At 52.7% G+C, this 20516-nt stretch overlaps 3 protein-coding genes across 5 annotated transcripts; 1 reads left to right on the forward strand and 2 right to left on the reverse strand.

The window, feature by feature from the left end:
• Window positions 1–4022: 4022 nt before the first annotated feature.
• On the forward strand, window positions 4023–6675 carry Rarres2 (retinoic acid receptor responder 2). 3 transcript variants are annotated; one of them, XM_010619173.3, is made up of 7 exons: window positions 4023–4104; window positions 4179–4236; window positions 4794–4987; window positions 5163–5267; window positions 6080–6172; window positions 6346–6464; window positions 6597–6675. In XM_010619173.3, the coding sequence occupies exons 3-6, from the start codon at window positions 4814–4816 to the stop codon at window positions 6451–6453; spliced, it is 480 nt and encodes a 159-aa protein (XP_010617475.1). In that variant the 5' UTR covers window positions 4023–4104; window positions 4179–4236; window positions 4794–4813; the 3' UTR covers window positions 6454–6464; window positions 6597–6675. The 3 variants fall into 3 exon arrangements, with proteins under 3 accessions (XP_010617475.1, XP_010617474.1, XP_010617477.1); XM_010619172.3 differs by having other exon boundaries at window positions 4805–4987; XM_010619175.3 differs by lacking the exon at window positions 4179–4236 and having other exon boundaries at window positions 4026–4104; window positions 4805–4987.
• Window positions 6676–7065: 390 nt separating this feature from the next.
• Lrrc61 (leucine rich repeat containing 61) lies at window positions 7066–19390 on the reverse strand. The gene is made up of 2 exons (XM_010619170.2): window positions 19303–19390; window positions 7066–8355 (listed from the first exon to the last, which is right to left on the reverse strand). The coding sequence occupies exon 2, from the start codon at window positions 8184–8186 to the stop codon at window positions 7407–7409; it is 780 nt and encodes a 259-aa protein (XP_010617472.1). The 5' UTR covers window positions 8187–8355; window positions 19303–19390; the 3' UTR covers window positions 7066–7406.
• On the reverse strand, window positions 13015–19381 carry Zbed6cl (ZBED6 C-terminal like). Its single transcript, XM_010619171.2, has 2 exons — window positions 19303–19381; window positions 13015–16794 (listed from the first exon to the last, which is right to left on the reverse strand). The coding sequence occupies exon 2, from the start codon at window positions 16746–16748 to the stop codon at window positions 13599–13601; it is 3150 nt and encodes a 1049-aa protein (XP_010617473.1). The 5' UTR covers window positions 16749–16794; window positions 19303–19381; the 3' UTR covers window positions 13015–13598.
• Window positions 19391–20516: the final 1126 nt, after the last annotated feature.

Genomic DNA, 20516 nt, shown 5'->3' on the forward strand with positions numbered 1-20516 from the left:
GAGGAATCTCTACGCTGTGTCACAGTCATGAACTACAACACCATGGTGTGGTATGTCCTCAAGTTTTCTGAAACAAAGTTTATGCAGCTGTCATAAGCACAGTAACTAAGAGCATTCAGTACTTATGTGAAAATGCCATGAGCCATTGCCAGTTTATCGAACCTTCGAAAGAAACGGAAGACAATGAAAGCTCAGTGTTTTGGTGTGGAAGAGTTTTCCTAAGATTTACTGTACTTTTGCTTAAGTAACTTCAAGATTTTCAGGAAGAAAAGGAATGTTTACCAAGTATTTAATAAGGTTTTTTTGTTTTGGTACCAGGGATGGAAGGGACCTTGTGCTTATGAAGCAGGCAGCAGAGCCACTGAGCTAAATCTCCAGCCCAGTAGTTAATAAGGTTTAAAAAATCACTGTAGGTTTTCTTACCAATACCATATTACATAAAACTGAGCAAAATTTGAAGCTTGAAGGAGAAGAAAGCTCTGATGACCTAGCCAAACAAATACAAAAATTTGAAATTAAATCTTTTCCTAGTAATCAATAACTATGATTTTACACACTTTTCTCACATGAATTGGCCCACTTTGATAATATTAAGTTTGGCATTGCTTTTGGATTTATGTGATGTCATTTTGAGCCTGTTAATTATATTGAGTTGACACAAGAGTCAGTTGTATTTGCTTGGACAGCTGTAGTTTAAAAATAGATATGCTTGGGGCCAGGGATTTAGCTTAGTGGCACTGCACCTGCCTTGTAAGCCCAAAGTCCTGAGTTTGATCCCTGGTACTGGGGGGAAAAATGGATATGCTTCTGTTTCAAAGTCAAATCGCTTTGTTCAGTTATTGGAAAACTAAGTTAAGAACACCTTGAATATATGAGGCTATGATACCTTTCTCACAGGATGCACAGGAACATCATGAGCCATCATGGTAGGGAAGTCTGGTCCCTGCTGCCACATTCCACTGGGGCTGAGTTCCTGACAGCCCTGAGTCGCCCCTTCACACCTGTGACTTCTCTGCAGTAGGGCTTCCTACCTCTCTGAGGTGCCCATCTCATATTCCCTTTGCCTAACTGGACTATGACAGAAGCTGGCCTCAAACTCCTGGACTCGAACAATCTTCCTGCCTCAGCCTCTGGAGTAGCTGGGACTCCAAGTGAGCACCACCACACCTGGTTCTCCAAGGCAAATTCACAGGGCAATTTACACACACCCAGGCCAGCTCCTCTCTTACCACTGCTGCCGCCCTGCAGACAACCTCCCTTCCTCGCCCTGAGGCAGGATAGAAGAAATAAAAACTAGGTGAAAAGGAGACAATCAAGATTTTAAAATCATAAAAAAGAAAAAAACTACAGCTTCAAGACACAAAAATTACTCAAGCCTCTTTTCCTTCCAGGAAACGCACTTTAAAAAAAGAATCTAAAGGTCCTTTTACAATGTCTGTAAATCTAATAATAGATGATAGAAATACACATCCTGGATCACCCATCTTGGAGACACCCCTTAAATGTGCCCAGTGCACCTCATTATCTGAGTCCAGGCATCTACTCTAGAATACATCCTAAAATCTCTAATAAACCCTTCTCATGTCTCTTTTACTGATGCATCCTGAAAATTTGTTTCCTGAGATGGAGTCAGTGAGTCTGCAAACTTATTTCAAAAAGGTGGGATAGGTTTCTTATTTCAGCCTTGGGACCACTCAGCCCAGGGTCAACCCCAGGCCATACCTGATGTATGTATGAGCCCAAGTGTGTGCTGCCACCCAGCACTGTGGGCGGGTGTGGGTCTTTGCTTCAGTAATAATAGAAATATAAACCCAGGAATTCAGCACAAGCCCATAGGAAAATAATGGAAAAGTAAGATCAAGCCAGTGCCCTAACAAAGGAAAGTAAGACAAGATGGAAAAATAGCTTTTGAAAAACTGAACAGGACACAACTCTGAAGAGGTGGGCGAGACTGGCTATCAACAAGGAACCGAGGACCAGTTTTACAGGGTGGTGTGGTGGGCTGGGTTCTGGTTGATTGTGATCTCAGTCCTGGTCTGCGCCTGCTCCAGAAGTTCACGCTTGAGGGGCAATTTGGTTCCATGATGTGACTGTTTCTGCTTGACAGCTGACCTCACCATGGGGTGGTCTGCAAGGTTCTGCTTTTTCTGGATCCTGAGGTGATTACAGGCTTAGGACAATGGATGGGGACTTTTAGGCATTGCTGTAGAGCAGTGATGGCGAAACTTTTAGAGCTTTAAATGATAACAAACAGCCTGGTGCATCATAAATGATACATGTTCACACCACTGCTCTAGAGGGTCTGGAAGTAGGGATTATAAGAGCTGGTATTGTGAGGACCAAGTTTCCGGTCACGGTGGGCTCCAAACCCCTTACCCAGAATAGAGTAAATGCAAAAGTTCCTTTCTGAGAAATTTCATTCTGACAGTTTCCATTCTATGTGGCAATTTCTCTGTGCTTCTAAAAAAATTCCATTCTTCTCTGTGCTTCCTCCTCTTTTAGGGCACCTCCACCCTGCTTCTGTTCCTCTTTTTAAAATGTTAAGACAAGCTTCTTTTTGTGTGATCTAATCAATATAGGAACTAATTATAGTGGATATAGATAGTTATATATCTGAGTTAGCAAAAGTCAGAAGAGGAATTAATTGTCTAATGAAAAGAGGAATTAATTCTCTAAAGGCCTTAGGTAACTTTCCAATACGTACCCTCCCAGCACCCCATAATAAATTTGCAAATGTAAGCATGAGGTCATGTTCCAGTGTGCCCTCCCGATGCCCCTTGATGATATGGGAAAACTAAAAATAGTAACAGAAAAATCCTATATAAACTTGGTTCAAAGTTGGATCTGGGCTCTCAGTCTGAAGCCACTGTGAAGGTGACACCTGAGAGTCCAGGCTCGAGCTTGCAATAAACTCCTCTTGCATTTGCATCGGACATGACTCCTTGGTGATTTTCGGGACTTCACGACTTGGGCACAACAGTATTTGGATGATTCGGCAAATTTTGGAAATTACCTTAGTTACAGTGGACCTTCAAATTACAGCTGGCCCGACATATGAACAACTTGGGTTAATTAGGTTAATGGAAGATTCATCTGCCTCGTTAGCTATACCTGGGTACCCAGGTAAACATCCAGATCTCAGCTGTACTGACTTAGTTACTAGTCCTCAGAACCGATCAGGTTCGTAAGTTAAGGGTCCACTGTACTTTTATCTTGGTGTTCTCATGTTGAAGTAGGATGAAACAGGTGAGATGAGTTTAGGGCTAATCAACCTTCCGGTTGACACTTCCTGAATGATCAGCATGCCTACATGCAGAGCTTGGCAGGGAGCTAACCCAGAGTTTTAAGATAATAAAGGAGATATAAAATGAAGGCAAAGGTGACCAGCTTCATCCTACTTTTAGTTACTCGTGGGGCATCTGCAGGTCCAGCCTCTGGGTCACCGACCACCTCAGAACACAAATCATCTTTTAATGTCTGCCAGTTTAAGGGTCCAGGACTTTGTCATCTGTCCCTATGTGGTCTGTGTCCCAAGGACAGGACATAGGAACAGCCAAGCAAAGAAGTGTGCAGGGTCCAGATTGGACTCTGGATACCACAGTCAGCCCTGTGGAGAAATCTTCTCAGTGTGGCACTAGGGGGTGGAAAGCAGGGCTGACTCCTCAAGATCTCCCATGGTTTGAGGGTTTCTGGGAAGAATTTCCTGAAATAAAGATTTTAGGGAACGGGGAACTCCACCCAGCTAGGGCCTAAGAAAAGGCAGCCTTACTTGGGTAGTGGGGCAGCCACAGAAGCCACTCAGGGACTGGGACAGTGTCTCACTGAGTGGCGGTGGTGGTGGCCCTGGGGGAGGTGGAACCAGGGACTGCTGAATTTCCAGGCCTCCTGCTCCTGGTGAATGTACCGCGTGGCCAGGGTCAGGGTCAGAGCTGGCAGAGGGGGAGGAGCGGCAGAGGCTGGAGGGGGCCCAGGAGGTGGGGCTGGGGCAGGCGGGTGCTGGGGGAGGGCGGTGCCATGGCTGGGGGAGGGACAGGAAGAGGCTGACAGCCAGCCAAGGTCTCAGCGGGGAAGTCTGGAAGAGACCCCGAAGTCACAGGGAAGGAGGTGAGGAGTGAGAGCAGAAGGGTGGCGGGTGGCAGAAGGTCCTAAGACCACACATGTAAAACCCTTGATTCAAGGTGACAGCCCGGTGCCTTTTTCACTGAAGACCTCACTTTCTGCAGTGGTGACTTTCTGGTGAGTCCCAAGACCACTTGTCCAGACAAAGCTCTCTGGGGGACCAGGAGGGAGGTGGTAGCAAAGGACCCAGAAAGGAGGCAAAGGAGGGAGGCTCCTCTTGAGACTAGCAAGCTGGAACCTGGCAGGAGGGACCCCATTTCTAGGGTGTGTCAAGGCAGATGGCAACAACAGCCCTGGTATGGGGAGGGTTAAGCATCGGCGCAGTCCACCCTCCCAACCTGGCCTCCCTGCCTGTTTACTCCTCCCAGAGACATTTGGCCTCCAGCTGTCTCCCCTCCCTCCCCCGCTGCTGGCCTGGGTCTGGGATGGGGTGCAGGCTCTGGAGCAGGGAGGTTCTGGACTGAGGGCTAGAAGGGATAGGGGGAGCAGAGAAGGCCCCCAGGGGCAGCAGTGGGGGAGAGAATGGGCTAAAAAAGGGGCTGCTGGAGGGGAACTCTGCCAAAACTCTGCTGGCCAGGGTGGGAGGCAGACACAGGCAATTCCGGGAAAGGGCCATTTTTCCTGTCCAGGAGGCAGCAGCTCCCAGCTGTCGGGAAGAACCAAGGACCACACAGTGTCTTTGCAGGGCCAAAGCATGTGGCGGCTGCTGATCCTACTGGCCCTGTGGCTGCGCACTGAAGGTGTGGGTGGGGCTGAGCTCACCGAGGTACAGCACAGGGGCCTGCAGGTGGCCCTGGAGGAGTTCCACAAACACCCGCCTGTGCAGTGGGCCTTCCAGAAGACCAGCATGGACAGCGCCATGGACATGGTTTGTGGCCACATGAGGTTGGGAGGCCAAGGGCTACACCCAGGAGGCCAGCACATTCCCAGGAAGATGGCAGGAAAAAAGCCACTTCTTCAGTTACACTGGCTCGAAGTGCACAGTGGGGCCAGGGCCAGCTCATAGCACCCAGCTCAGAGCAGAGGCCTCTTGTTGTTTGCAGCCCTTCCCAGCAGGTACCTTTGTAAGGCTGGAATTCAGGCTCCAGCAGACTGGCTGTCGGAAGAAGGACTGGAAGAAACCAGAATGTAAAGTCAAACCCAATGGGGTAAGCATGTGACACAGGGCCCGGGCCTCTGGTGGACAGAACTAGGAGGTCCAGAGAGAAGCCCTGGGGAAGGGACCCCTGTGAGCCACCGTGAGGCTGGCCTGGCCGAGGCAGGGAAGGAAGGACTTGCCTTTGTCTGAGTGAGGTTCCTACTGGGCCTCAGGTTCCTAGTTGGAAAACCCTGGGCATGGGTTTATCCAGTGCCTGCCCCGGGCCATGGCTGATTCACAATGGGGCTTCACAATGATCAGGGCACAGCCACTGTTATGGGCTGAGCCCTGGACCAGGGGTGCTGCCGTTGGGGTTCCAGTTCCCCCTCTGAGATCACAAACCCTGTGCTCTTTCGGGTTCCTCCACCTGCTAAAGGAGAGGACTGGATTTTATCAGTGATTTTCAAACCTCGGGTTTCTGGAATCCTTATATTCAAATCAAGTTTTAAAGAAAATTTCAACAAACTGAATAGACCACAGGGGAGAGATTCTGATGGAAGTAGGTGGAGAGAGCTCATCCGGGGTAATTGTTGCTTTTACACACCCATGCATAGGGATGCATACACATGCCAACACATGAATGTACATGGATAAGCATACATCTGGGAAGGATTCCTGCCCCCATGAACACTAAAGTCCCAGGATTCACTGACTTCTAAACTCTCTCAGTCCTGGGGTGGGCTATGCTGAACCAAGCTGGGGTGCATGATGCCTTGTCTCCCAGGCCACAGCCTCCCAAGGGTGCAGGTCCCCACTGTGAGAAGTCCCCAGCCCCATCCTTGCAGTGCTGGATGTCTCCCTCACCACCCTTCCCTTCCCCAGAGGAAGAGGAAATGCCTGGCCTGCATCAAACTGGACCCTGAGCATACAGTTCTGGGCCGGATGGTCCACTGTCCCATAGAGACACAAGGCCAGGTATGCAGGACAGAGGCTGGGGAGGTGGCTGGAAACAGCAAGGTGGAGGAAGCTTGGGTGAGGGGGAAGTGCAAGAGGGGACTCTAGGCATGATGGGCATTCCCTAGAGGTCTTGGCACTTTGGGACACTGCTGCTCTCCTGGCACTGCCTGACCAGTTGTTGGTGTTGTCAGGAGCCCCAGGAACCTCAGTGCAGCAAGGTGCAGCGGGCTGGCGAGGACCCCCACAACTTCTACTTCCCTGGACAGTTTGCCTTCTCCAGGGCGCTGCCCTCTAGCTGAGCCCTGGACTGGTAGGTGGCCAAGGGCAGGGACTGGGTTGCTGCTGGACTTCGGGTGGCAGGGACAAAGAGACAAGAGCCTGGCAGAGAGCTGGGACTGCGACAAGATGGCACCCAAATCGCAGGTTTGTTTCTTTTCTCTAGAATCTCAGTTGGCTTCCTGGACAGTAGCAGGTAGCCCCACCCAGCCAGACGTCCAAGACCAATAAAACTCTTCTCCAAACCTGTTTCCTGCACTCCTCATGTTGCCCTTGGCACTCAGCTCAACCTGTAGGAAGCCAAATGAAAAAGGGCAGTGGGGCTGTGTGGGTGTATATATGTGTGCATACATGTGTGTATGTGTATGCATGCCCAACAGGTACACATGGGACTAGAGGAGCTCTGGTGCAGGACCAGAGGCGAGGTCCCACAGACCAGGCATCGATGCAAATAAACTCATGAGCTGTTTAATAGGACTGGGGTGAGAATGCAGAGAAGGCTCCAGGGAAGCACAGGCCTGGGCACAGTGGGCTGTTGTTGTCCATACAGGTAGACGTGGAGTCAGTGCACTCAGCTCACAGCCACGTCTGTGCTCTGCAGGTCCAGCTGGCTTGCTACCTATCTTCCTCACTGCAGCCTTAGGCGGAAGTAACACTGTGCACCAAGTCTCAGGTTGTGGCAGCCGGGAGAGGCAGCTGCTATGGCCACAGGCTCAGCACCCCTTTCCTGTCTCACAGCATATGTGCCAGCTGCCCATGAGAACCCTAAACCTGCTAGGGGCTGCATGAGAGCTGTGTCCTGCTCCACATGCAGGGATGGTGGGAGACTGTCCTGGTGGGAGGGGCCTCTCAGGACAGGGACAGATGAACCCATACCTGAGCATGCAAGGTCAGGGGAAGGACAGAATACAGAAGCAAGGAAAGAAGTGCAGGCATCGGGGCCACCGGTCAGGCCATCACAGGCACCAGGGCACATTCAGAAGACAAAGGAAGGGGCAGAGCCCTCAGGGCCAAGGGCCTGCTCAGCCTGGGCCAGGCTGTCGCTGGCCTGGCAGTCCAGGTCAAGGCACTCCTGTAGCGTGTCCTGGAACTGCCTGCAGGCCTCCTCCAGGATTGAGCTGCTCCGGGAAGGCCAGGACTCCCAGTAACCGGGCTCTACCCAGGGCTGGGCCTCCATGGCCCTGGGGCTAGGGCTGGAGCTTGGGCGCAGGGAGCTGTCCAGGTCTCGGCAAAGCTGGTAGAGCTCACTGCCACGGCCACTCACACGCTCCCCATCGATGACTTTCAGGCCGGGCAGCAGCTCCCGGACCGAGGCCCAGTAGGAGGGGCTGGCACACAGGGGGTTGCTGAGCCGGGCCAAAGGGTCCTGGAGGCGCAGGTGCTTGAGGCCCTGCAGCCCAGCCAGGCACTGTAGCTGGCTAGGGGTGGCCAGCAGGTTGCCCGCAGCGTTGAGACTCTGCAGATTCTCACAGGCAGCCAGCGGCTCCAGCCCAGTCAGCCGATTGTTGGACACATTGAGCACTGTCAGCTGACGCAAGGAGGCCAGCGGGCCCAGCTGAGTGAGCACATTGCCTGACAGGTCCAGCCACTCGAGGCCCAGGCACTCTCCCAAGCAGCCCAGGTCTGCCAGCCCTAGGCCTTGGAGCTTCAGCAGCAGGATGGACTCCAGAGCAAACTCACCCGTGCGTGACTTCAGCATCTGGGGTGTGATGCACAGCCCATCCGCCTCTCCTGGCTTCTCGCCTGGAGGCTCCATGTAACACCAGCTGGTTGAGGTGGCCTGGGTCCTGGCAAGGCTGTCACAGGGATGTGGGTGCCCTTAGGGGTCAGCCACTGCTCTCCCCCAAAACAGGCACCTTCAGGTTATCCTCAGGCCAGTGCCGGGAGGCCTGGTTCTGGTACCCGACTGGAGGGCCTGTAGGTCCCTGAGGAGAGACAATTCACAGTCAGGTGGGCTTCTCCCAGGCACTTCTGTGGCCTGTGCAGCTGGTTGACAGCCTGATGTCTGACCCATGCCTTTACCGCCAGAGCCAACAACCAGGACACCAAGGCATGAGACATGACAAGGCTCAGGCCCTAACCTAAGGGGAGTGGCCCTGGTTGGCCCCAGTGGTGAAGGCCATGTTGCACTGCCAGTTCTATCCATCCTGAATGTCAGGTCTGGGGTGGGGCCACAAATCCATCCTTATTAACCTCACTGAGGTACTCCTCTTTAAATAGAGTTCTTTCTAAACAGACAACAGGTCACCACCACCAATGTCTTTTGCTTCCTGCCGTGGATAGTGATGTCCATGCAAACCCTTAGAGTGTACCCTGTACTTTGTTTGATTCTCTCAAAAATGTTCTCTCAGCTGGGTGTGGTGGTGCAACCTAGGAGTACTCTAGGAGGCTGAGGCAGGACGACTTAAATTTGAGCCCAGCCTGGGCAACTTAGTGACTTAGCAAGACTGTGTCTCAAAAAATGAAAAAAAGGGGCTGGGACTATAGCACAGTGTGAAAGCTGGGGTCTATCTCAAGTACTATGTCAAAAAAGAAAAGAAAACAAAAGTTCTCTCCATTTTTCTAAATTTAACGTGGTTTCCAGAGAACATCTTGGCTAGAGCCACAGAGCCTAAGCTTTTAATCTTAGATGAGGGATGAAATGGAAATTAAGGAGGGAAGGGCCAGAGAAGCCATGGTGTTACTGGGTCAGCGGGTTTCCATGCCCATGCTGCCCACTCATGCCTGCACTTTGCTCTGGCATCAACTGGTCAGAGATCAGCACATAACACTGGTAGTGGCATGTTAGATCGCTCAGAGCCACATGCATATATGATATCACTGTCCCAAGGGGCAAGCTGGGGGCAGCCAGCAGGGAGGACACTATCTGGAGGTAGGTGCAGGGGCACCTAGGCTGGCTGAGAGCTGGTGGAGGATGTGTCAGGTCCCAGTGTCTGTGCAGGGTTGCGGCATGAGGTGGCCAGCGGGGAGGGACGATAACAATGCTGCCCAGGAGGTCAAGGCTTAAGCAGAGAGAACAACAGGAGGACACCTCCGTTCCAAGGACAGCTTCCCAGCCTCGGGAGCCTAAGCCAGGTAGGTGGGTACATGCGTGCCTGTGTGTGACATTCACAGGCCCTTGGGACCACTGTCCCTGCTGCTTATGGTCTTTTGAGACAGGGTCTCACTATGTAGTGAGACTGACCTGGAACTCACTATGTAGCCCAAACTGGTCTCAAACTCACAACAATCCTCCTGCCTCAGCCTCCCGAGTGCTGGGATTACAGGCATGTGCTACCATGCCCGGCCCTCCCTGCTGTTTATGGAACCTGCAGGCACACACTGCTGGTGACTCCAGAGTCTGACTTCACACCATCAATACCACTTTTATTCCTCCTCCAAGGAAAATGACCCAGAGCCCAGTTCTTCAGTTCCACCCATCCTGCCAGCAAGGACCTTAAAGGGTCCTCATCAGTGCTCTGAATGGATTTTCTGTACAGACCTCCCACACTCCATCCCAACCCAAAGAGACAGAAACCAGTGACCACAAAGCAGGGTGTGACACAGCATCTTTTGCTTGTGACCAGAACAGCCGTCACACATGAGCACAGGGTGCCAGCAAGCACCAGGCACCAGATACCTATATCTATGCCAGAAACATCAACAAAAGATGCGTACCCAACCCACACGAGGACATGGGCAACAGGGTGGATGGATCTGGCCAGATGGATGGCAGGGGGCTTCCTTCTCAGGATGCAGAGGGGACAAGATGGGACATAAAGACATCTGAGGGGCTGTGGAAGTGATTCAGTGGCAGCGTGCTTGCTTAGTGTGCACGAGACCCTGAGTTTGATGCTCAGCATGGCACAAAAGAAGACATTCAACCCTGCAGTGCTGAGGGTAGGTGATTGCAACTGTGGCTGGACAGGAGCTCTAACTGAAGAAACTGACTTCTCAGCAGAGGTGGCAGCTAGGGTCAAGGAGGGTAGGGGCACACAGTCCAACCTCTTGGGGACAGGAGCCTTGTGAAGTCTCCCTAGGAGCACCCTGCACACATCAGAAGGGAAAGGTTAGGAGACAGGTGCACAGCGAGAGAGCTAGAACGGAGAACCCACCTGCTGCTTGGGCATACCTGGGGGACATGGATGGGCACCATGGGAGATGTGAGGCTTTCAAGGAGGGACAGTGACACTGGTAAACACCCACTGGGCCTAGCCAAGATGAAGAAGATGGGATGCTGGATGGGCAGTCACAGGCAGAGATGGAGCCAAATCAACCAGACGACTGAGGAACAAATGGCTCAAAGGACCGGGTCAGTAGCTTCAAGAGATGACACTGGATTTGCTGGGATGCAGCTCAGTGAAAGCACGCCTGCCTGGCAAGCACAAGTTCCTGAGTTCAACCCTCAATACCAGGGGAAGAAGATGGCACTGGAAAGGAGAGCACTGGGGATGGGCAGATAGGGACACAAGGGGACAGTGGCTGTGCACAACCACCACACTATGGCTGCCAGGGCAGTTTACAGAGAAAACCATGGAGCAGAGAGAGCCAACTGGGGCAGAATGTGGCCCTTCTTTACCCAAAGGGCCACCCAGACTAGGCGAGCACGCTCCAGCACTGCTCTAGCAGCATAGGCCTTCCCTGCCCTCCCTGAGCAGCTGCTACTGGGGATGGGGTGGAGGAGTGACAACAGCACTGTGTGTGGCCATGGGAAACACTGACATTCCTAGGGTCACAACATAGGTGTCCTGGGAAGGACTGAGCACCTGGGAGCAGCAGTGGGCCAGTGCAGTGAGCAGCTCTGTCCCTGCTGGGCCTGTGTGACTCAGAGCCAGCCCAACCTGCATGGAAAGGAAGCGCATCATCCTCCTGGCCTAGCTAATGAGTCTGAAAGGACTTGGTACCATCACACTCAGGGCTCCAGAGGGAGGCTGACTGTGATCAAGAAAAAACAAGCCCACCCCCACAAGCCTCAGTTTACCTTTCTAGGAAAATAAGGCCTGGGATATGAACAGGGGCAGGGCAGAACTAAGTCTAGGGGAGATGGGGGATCCTTTCCTCTGCCCCACGCCCCCATCTCAGACACTGCAGACATCATTCTGGAAAGGTCAGTCTTTGCTGTGGGTGTTGCTGGCCTCTGCCCACCAGACACCAACAGAACCACCCCTCTGCCAGCTATGAGACCTACAACTGTCTCTGGGGAAACAAAAGAATCTCTAGGCAGAAGTAAGTCCCTGGCTCTGGACCAAGCTCTATCACCCTTTCTCCCACTCCCACCTTCTCTCCCGGCCGCCAACACAGGACACAGTGAAGGACAGCAGGACCACGTCAGCCACCCACTGCAGGAAGCCATCTGGAGATTGAACCATACTACTCCAGCCACTGAAGATGACACTCACAAAGGGTTAATGAAAAGCTACAACTGTTTATTTTGCTTTTTTTTTGGTTTTTTGAGATAGGGTCTATGTAGCCCAGGATGGTCTCGAACTCAGAGCAATCCTCCTGTCTCAGCCTCCCAAGTGCTGGGATTACAGGCGCACGCCACCACGTCCGGCTTTATTTTGCTTTTTTTGTGTGTGCTGGGGATCGAACTTGGGACCTTGCACTTGTGAGGCAGATGGAAGCACCACTGAGCTAAATCCCCGTCTCCAACTGTTTATTGTTAAAATAAAGACACTGCATAAGAAATAGTTCACAAGATATGATCTCAGTGTAAAAAAGGGACTATTGCCTGTCAAAGCACTGACAGACTGTCTACGAATGACAGGAATGGGGTTCACTTTTCCTGCTCCTTTACATTTTCAGTCATTTCCCACTGTCTTGCTGAATTAGTCCCAGTGACACACAGGACTGAAAATCTAGGAGGCAATGGGAACAGGTTTTTGGGGTCACCATTCAAGTGAGATGGTTTATGAGGGCAGGAGTACGTACTCTATTTCTGACACATTGCAGGGACCAGGTACCCTCAGGCTGGCCAAGTTCTCAGCCAGCCTCAAGGCTGCACCCACATCCAGGATGAGCTGTTCCTGGAAGCGGCTGTGGACCTGCTCCAGGAAGATGAGCAGGTAGCGCAGCTGGAGCAGCACCTGGCTCGAATCCTGTGGGGTGTGCAGGGCCTGGCCTGCCTGCCTCTCCTGTCCAGTCCCAATGGTTCCCATTCCTCAGATGCTGCACTAGGTCCTACAGCTCTCAACAGTCTGTTTCAGTGAGCTCCTTACATATCCTTCCTCTCTTCCAAATATGCCTCTGCCCTAACAGTGGCCAGGGCAAGGGGAAGCAGGTGCTGCCAGGTGGAACAGACCTAGCAACCTAGGGATAAGGCTAGCATGCTGAGCTCTTTAGGCCGAGATGCTCAGTCTCACCCCTTAGGGTTCCCTGGCTACTCTGGGGTCTCCAAGACTGGTGTGTGTGCATGGATGTACACACTTCCCTCTGGAGATGACTTATTTTGCCTTGGGGTTCCTATCTTCATATATATATCTTTTTGGTGGGGGGGTACCAGGGAATCGAACTTGTGACCTTACATTTGCAAGGCATGCAGCGGAACAACTGAGCTAAATCCCCAGCCCCCCTCTTCCTTTTTGGGAAGGCTGTTTTTATTTTTATTTTTTAGGAGTATAGGGATCTAACCTAGGGTGCTTTACCACTGAGCTATAGCACCAGCCCTTTTTATAGTTCATCCTGAGATAAGGTTGTTCCCAAAGTTGCCCAGGCTGGTCTCGAACTTGTGATCCTCCTGCCTCAGCCTCCCAAGTAGCTGAGATTACAGGCATGGGTCACTGCTCTGGGCTAAGGCTGCTTCTTATCCACACGGATAAGCTTTTGCAAGGTCCTTAATATTCACTAGTATGAAATATTTTATATGACATCACAGTTTTAAAAGCCATGTAGTACAGTTCACAGCCACATAGGAAGCCAGTAAGACCTTCCTCTGTGAACTGCTGGATAGACATGGATCAACAGGCAGAACATGGCAACCTGTCAAGGACAGAGACACTGTCCCTATACTGACAGGATTCAGATGGTAAAATCTGGGATACAGCACTGTGCTCCACACTTATCTGCTGCAGGAGGCGTTCCCTGAGTAAGCTCTGTGAGCAACAGACTGCGGGCTGTACCTCCAAACTCTCAAGGCTCCTGGAACAGCCTGCACCAGCCTAGGAGTGCCCACCCTAGCACGCCAGGCAGGTTATGGGTTCTGCTCCTCCTCAGCCGGGTCACTACTAGAGAAGACAAGGGATGGTGGGGTATAGTGAGGGAAGTTCTCTAGGTTGGTCTTCAGGAAAAGCAGGTGCTCAATGGCCTCTCCTTTGAGAGGGGGCTTCTGTTCTACAATGGTGGGGCTGTCCAGGGAGGCTAAGACGCCTTCTGAGAAGGCTCCTGTGGGGGGGCAGGACAGGTAGATGGTTGCCAGCTGGGCCAGGGCTGGCCAGGAACTGCGCTTCCTCTCCCAGTAGGCCAGTGGGTCCTCCTGGGCCCCGATGGTCTCATTGTCCCGCAGGTACCTCCTGACGATGACGCTGGCCAGGTGGTTCTCTGTGGAGAGTGAGGCCCCACTGCTCTGGGATGCCAAGAGGCCTACACTCTCCAACTGCTCCAGCAGGCTCTTCTCCCCCTGCACCAGCAGAAAGGGGCTATGGTTGCTCTGCCTGCGCAGAGACTCCCTCTGGCCTTTCTGCTTGGCCCTGGCTCTCCTGGTGGTGTTTGCATGCATGCCCTTGTGCCTTGCACTAGAGGAGGGCAAATATTCAGTCACCATGATCTCCTTCACCTTGTACACCAGGACTTGCTTCCAGTGGTCGATGTCAGCCCCCTCAGGCAGGATGGCCTCGACCTTGCCCTTGAAGCGTGGGTCCAGCAGGGTGGCCAACACAAACTCCTCACGGTGGAAGAGCTCATTGAGCTGGCGGTCTGTGGAGAGCTGCAGGGCCAACCCCTCAGCCAGCCTCAAGGCTGCACCCACATCCCCGATGCTCTGCTCCTGGAAGTGCCTGTGGACCTGCTCCAGGAAGATGTGCAGGTAGCGCAGCTGGGGCAGCACCTGGCTCAGAGAAGCCTGGGCCATGCTGGCCTCACGGACTGCCATCTGGAAGGGCTGCAAGAGCTTGACCAGACTGTCTGCCAGGCTCCAGAACACGGCGGACAGGGCAGTGCCGGCCTTGCCTGGCTGCTGGCTCTCAGCATATGCCTGTAGGGCAGGCTGCTGCTCCACCAGCCACTCCATCAAGCGGTAGGCTGAGCCCCAATCATCTGAGAGCTCCTCGAAAGGCTGCTGGGTTGGGAGGCCACACTGTTGCTGCACCTGGCCAAGAAGGCTCCGGGCCTCTGCAGAGCCTTGGAAATGGCTGCAGATGGCCCTGGCGGTGCTCAGGATGATCTGCACACTATGGTGGTGACACAGAAAGTTGCTCACCAGGGAGTCAAGGCAGTGGGCGAAACAAGGGATGTGGGTGTAACCCTCAGCCCTCACTGCCCATTCCAGGCTGGGGCAGCCACCTGACACCAGAAAACCAGACCGCAGGGAGCCACGGCCCAGCCACAGGCTGATCTGCTCCAGCAGCTCGGGATGTCCATCCTCAGCGGCTCTCTCCAGGGGCAGGCCCCGGACCCAGAGCACTGCACGCTTTCGTGGGCTCATTGGTGTTGCAGGTTTGCTGGCCACCCAGTGGGCAGTGATGGCCATGTAGTTTACCATGGAGTCCTGGGCTGACACAGAGGTGGTGAGGTGGACATGGCCACTCTCAGCCCACTGCATCTCCTGAAGCACCTGGTCACCCATGGCCTCGTGCAGCAGGGGCAAGGCTTTGTCGGAGAAGAAGGCCGGGGAGGGCAGGCAGTAGCAAGGGTCCACCTGGGCCATGAACCTCCTGAACGGCGGTGAGGACACGAAGGAGAGTGGCAAGACCAGGCCACAGAGAAGCTCTGCAATCCTGTGATTCCAGGCTTGACCCTGAGGCCAGCTGGGGTCATGTGTGTCACTTGGGCTGTCTTTGACTGCCCCAGAATTGGGCAGGGGTGGCAAGGCCAGGAGCAGTTGCTCAGGTCTGTCCAGAGTTGGCTCCTTGCTGCTGTTCTCCAAGGGCACAGCATCTAGGGGGTCTCTGGGCTCCCCAAGACTGAGTGTACCAGGGGGCAAAGCCTTGTCCTGTGCCTGCTCTGCCCCTGCTGGCCGCTGGCCTGGGCTGCTTGGGCCTGGCCTTCTCTCCCACTCCATGCTGTGCTTATTGGTCAGATGCCGGATGAGGCCTGAGCCTCGGGACTGCCCGTTGGCTTTGTCCCGCCTGACACTTGCACCACACAGGTTGCAGGTGACACGGTAGGTATTCTTGAAGCCTCCAGTAAAGAAATGTCTGACATCTGGTAGAGCCTGCAGAGGGCTCAGCGAATGTGGGGCAGAATTTAAGCCCCGGGTCTCTACTTTTGTATCTCTAACCAATTGATTCAAGGAGGGGGCCTCCTGGAGGCTTGGCTGGGGCCCTGACTTCTCCAGCACGCCACAAAGCAAATGCTTTTTCTTCCGTTTCTTAGGGTACCGCAGCTCTCTGGCCAGATTAGCTGGGAGAATGTCAGCCTGCCTCACAGCCTCATCCTCCTTGGCCTGGCTCGCCTCCAACCTGTTAGGACTGGTGTTCTGGGGTTGTTGGGGGAGAGGATGAACCACAGCTGGGGCACAGCCAGTGCTGAGCGGCAGGGACCTTGCTTTCTTTCTTGTCTTCATCCCTTCCTCTTTCGATCCACGTGCCTTCTGCCTGGATACTTTCCTCTTCTCAAGCCTCACGGAAGGCTCTGACCCAGGGACAGGCTGGAGGTTGCAGGCCCCAGAGGGCCCCTTTAGCTTACTTCTCTCAGGGCTGGCCCAGCACTTGGCATGGGACGCAGAGGGCTGAAGATCAGGCCCTCCCAGAGAGTGGGTTTTTCTCTTTCCCTTGCAGGCAGGGAGGCCAAGGGCACCTTCTACCTGCTTCTCCAGGTGAACTTGGTCCAGGCCAGGTGCAGAGACTGTTGTGCCACCAGGCAGGGGGCACAGGCTGCTCTTCCGCTGGGACAAGTCTCTTTCCCGCTTCTTTGCAGGGCTGGAGAGTCTGGCTTTCCTTCTACTGGCCTTGTTCTCTCTGTCAGCCAAATCAAGTTTGACCTCAGTCTCTGGCAGGCCTTCCCTGGCAGCCTCAAGCTTACCAGAGGTGTTGGTGGCTCTGGTACACAAATCAGGGCTGGGACAGGCCAGGGTGGTGGCTGGGCTCTTAGGTCTTGTCATAGGGGTGCTGGCACTCACGCAAGGCTCTTGTCCTACTGGTCCTGAGGGTTTCTGTCTCTTGGAGGGCTTTTTGATTTTTTCCATTTCCAATATGCTTGGAAGCTTGGGGCAATGAGAAGATGGGTGGAGGCTGGAAGGCAAGATGAAAAGCACGGCTCTCAGCAGCCTCACTGAACTCTGGGGGACACTTTGGGGAAGAGGAGGCCCAGACTGGAGAGGCCAGAGAGAGGCCGGAGAGAAGGTAAGGTACAACACGACAGTGTGAATTCAGCCCAGGATGAGACTTCCCTGCCACGGCCTCCTTGGGGGAAGTGTGACTTACACTATTTTGGAGGGTACACATCCCATAACTGGGCCCCCACAACCTTCACTAGTAGTTTCTGGATCCATTTTCTGACTTACTTTCCCCTTTTCCTTTTGGGGGGTCTCAGAATGTGGGAGGCACTTGGTGACTTTTCTATGTGTTGTGGATACACAGGAAGGTAGGCAAGGGCCCTGAGTTCACTGACAACATGCAGAGCTAGAGCCATACTGAAGAAGACTGGGAGACCACTCGGCACTGTGAGACCCCAGGAGGGGCCTGGTCTCACATGAAGTCCCCTAGAGGTTTCACTGAGGAGAGGCCAGTGCTGGCTACTAAGTTCTGGCCAGGAGGGAGAGAGGCTCCTGATCCGTGTCGCTAGCACTCGGGCTCACCTGGCCTACAGGGCACAGTGAAGGTGCCATGGAGCTCAGATGTTGTTAAGTGAAGCAGCCTATAGTGTCCTGAGACAGTCTTTGCTTAGCTCCTCTGAACCACCCCCATGGATGTCAGCCTCCTGCAAAGGGCACAGGCGGGACAGGGCCCGTGCCCTCTCAGGCTTTTCTGCCACAGACTCCCAGAGGACTTATAGTAGCCTCCCACTCCTCTATGGCTTTTGCAAGGCCCCAGTGACTGCCTTACCACTAACTCAATGGGCTCTGTTGCTGCACCCACAGCCCTATCTTGCTTCTTCCCTTTGGAATGCCCCCGCCCTGAACACTGCTACTTGTCCTTCTCAGACTCTTTTCTGGTACCCTTGTCCCCCAGGGGTCCCTTCAGGCTGCTCCAGGGCCTTCTGCTCTTTCCTAAACTCCCCACCCCTGCTCTTCCTTCCAACCCCATGCTGGTAAATGGACCGCCCGGCCCCTCAGATGCTCACGCCTGCCCTATCCATTATCCTTCCCCTCATCCATTTCCCTGGACCTTACGTCAAGTTCAAGGATATGAATAGACCAGACTTGACGAGTTCAAAAGAGACACAAGAAGAGGGAAGAAAGAAAACAACAGGGCAGGATGAGCCTGGTAAGCTAGGGTATTTCCCAGGGACAGAAGAATTGGAGGAAGATGTAATCCTCCTATCATGAATATCTGAAATCTGGCCAGCTGCATCCCTTCAGACCAGGGGAAGATGAGATTAAAGAAAATTAAGATAAAAAAATCTGTGCATTCGGACACCAAGTGAATCACATCCAACATTACAGAACATGGATGATAGCAGAGCTGCCTCTAACCCATGGCAAGCCAGCTGAGGTGGCTCCAACTCTACTACTGAGGAACTCCTTCTGGTGGGCTGAATCTCAGAACTCAGCCAGTCCCCAGGGACTCAGAGGAGTAAAGGCCCACATGAGATGCCTGTGAAACTCAAGATACTGCCCTGGGCCCAGGAGAACCACTCCCAATGTCACACGGAGGAGATCTTAGCTCTTAGTTTATGACAGAAGAGACTGCAATCCCAGCTGTCCATTCATGGTTCCAGGAGCAGCTTGCAATGAGGGCACAGAACAGGGCATTAAAATCAGGCCATGGCAGAGAACATAGTACCAAAGAAAGTAAAGAAAAGGTACCAGGTGGTGTGGCATAGGCCTGTAATCTCAGCAGTCTGGTAGGCTGAGGCAGGAGGATCACAAGTTTGAGCCCAGCCTGGGCAATTTAGTGACATAGCAAGAACCTCTCACAAAATTAAAAAAAGAAAAAAGTCTGGGGCAGTTAGGGATGTACCTCAGTGTGAAGGTTATGGGTTTAAGTCTCAGTACCAGGGGTGGGATGGAAGAAAGGAAAAAAAAATATTAAAGGGGAAAACCTGTCTGTCAGAGCTGTGGCTAGGAAAAATACAACTTTCATCCAAAGACCTACTAGCCACCAAGGGCACCAGTCCTGTTCTGTTTCCCATTATCTTTGTCCCCCAGGATTCCATATTCTGCGAATACTCTGGATATACCTTAACTGTTCACCAAAAAATCCCCCAAATACCTATGATGAGACAGCACTGCACCTACAAGACACAGAATTGGAAGCCGGGCGTGGTGGCACATGCCTGTAATCCCAGCACTCGGGAGGCTGAGGCAGGAGGGTCACTGTGAGTTCGAGACCAGCCTGGGCCACACAGTGAGTTCCAGGTCAGTCTCAACTATATAGTGCGACCCTGTCTCAAAAAACAAAAACAAAACAAAACAAAACAAGACACAGAATTGGAGATGAACTGCCTGGAATGTGTCCAGGGATCTTGGCAAGAAAACCCAGAAATAGGCTCATAGCAGAGCACAGGAAAATGGGGTGCAGCACTAGGAAGCAGGGACAGTGAAGAGCTTGGATTTTTCCCTTTAAGGGGTGGTTTACCTTGGGCCACAGCTTCAGGGTCTTTAATCCTCAATAGCCCCAATAGATGGATCCAGGATCTCAGGCAACTGGCATGTTAATGTCACCTGGTTCTCTTCCACTGGAGTACATCAGGGTAGCAGCGAGGCAGATGCTGGTGACAGCCAACCTTGAATAAATAATTATTAAAATGTAACATGCATGTGCGTGTGTTGCTGGGGGGACTGAACCCAGGATTTTTTCTTTTTTTTTTGTACCAGGGATCAAACTCAGGCCTTTGTGCTTGCAAGGCAGGCAGTGGAACCACTGAACAAAATCCCTGGCCGTGAACCCAGAATTTTGACATGCTAGGCAAGTACTCTATACAGAGATAAATCTCAGACTCTAAAGAAAAACATCCCCAAACCACAGTACTTTGATTATGAGTATGAAGGGACCTGTGACATCACATGGGAGGATTACAGTCACAAGACAGGACTGAGTTTCTAGACCAAGGAGCATTGGGGCTGCAGCCTGAGGTCACATGGGCCACAAGTGAGGGGAGCCCAGGGCAGGTGGGTGGGGTCATCTGGAGATGTGTTCAGAGGCAGCTCATGGTGAGGGCCTGATGGCGAGCCACACAGAGACTGAGTGAGAGGTTCTTTTGGAACAAATCATCAGGTACCTTTGTGTGGAAATGGGCACAACACCAGGAGCAGAGAGGGTGGCCGCCCAGGTAAGGCTGATGACAGGGAGAGAGAAAAGGAGGGGGCAGACCTCAGAGATGGCTGAGTAGCAAAGGCGGGAGACTCAGAGAAATCTAAGTGATGGAAGGTAAAGCAAGGGAGACTTTTCCAGAAAGGAGCAGTTGATAGGCAAATTTTGAACCAGTGGACGAAGAAGACAAGGTCTGTCTGGGCAGGGCAGTGAGGTGTGACAAGCAGGAATCCTGGGTGACTGGTCTAGGACCCCCAAGACACCAGACTCCATGGGTACTCAAATCCCTTATGTACAATGGCACAGCGTTTGTGCATAACCTACACACACCCTCTGCATACTTTAAATAATTTCTAGGTTTCCTGCAACACAAACACTACAGAAATAGTTGTTATTCTCATCATTTAGGGAATAAAGACAAGAAAAAAACCTGGATATGTTGGGAGAAGTTGCCAATTTTTGTTTTCCTGAACATTCTTGTGCCCATGGACTGCGGTACTTGAAGGTGCAGACCCTAAGGAGGTCTGCCTACTGTGGAA

The sequence above is a fragment of the Fukomys damarensis genome, unplaced genomic scaffold (genome assembly GCF_012274545.1).
Source record: "Fukomys damarensis isolate Sample0158 unplaced genomic scaffold, DMR_v1.0_HiC HiC_scaffold_16, whole genome shotgun sequence".
NCBI classification, from domain to species: Eukaryota; Metazoa; Chordata; class Mammalia; order Rodentia; family Bathyergidae; genus Fukomys; species Fukomys damarensis.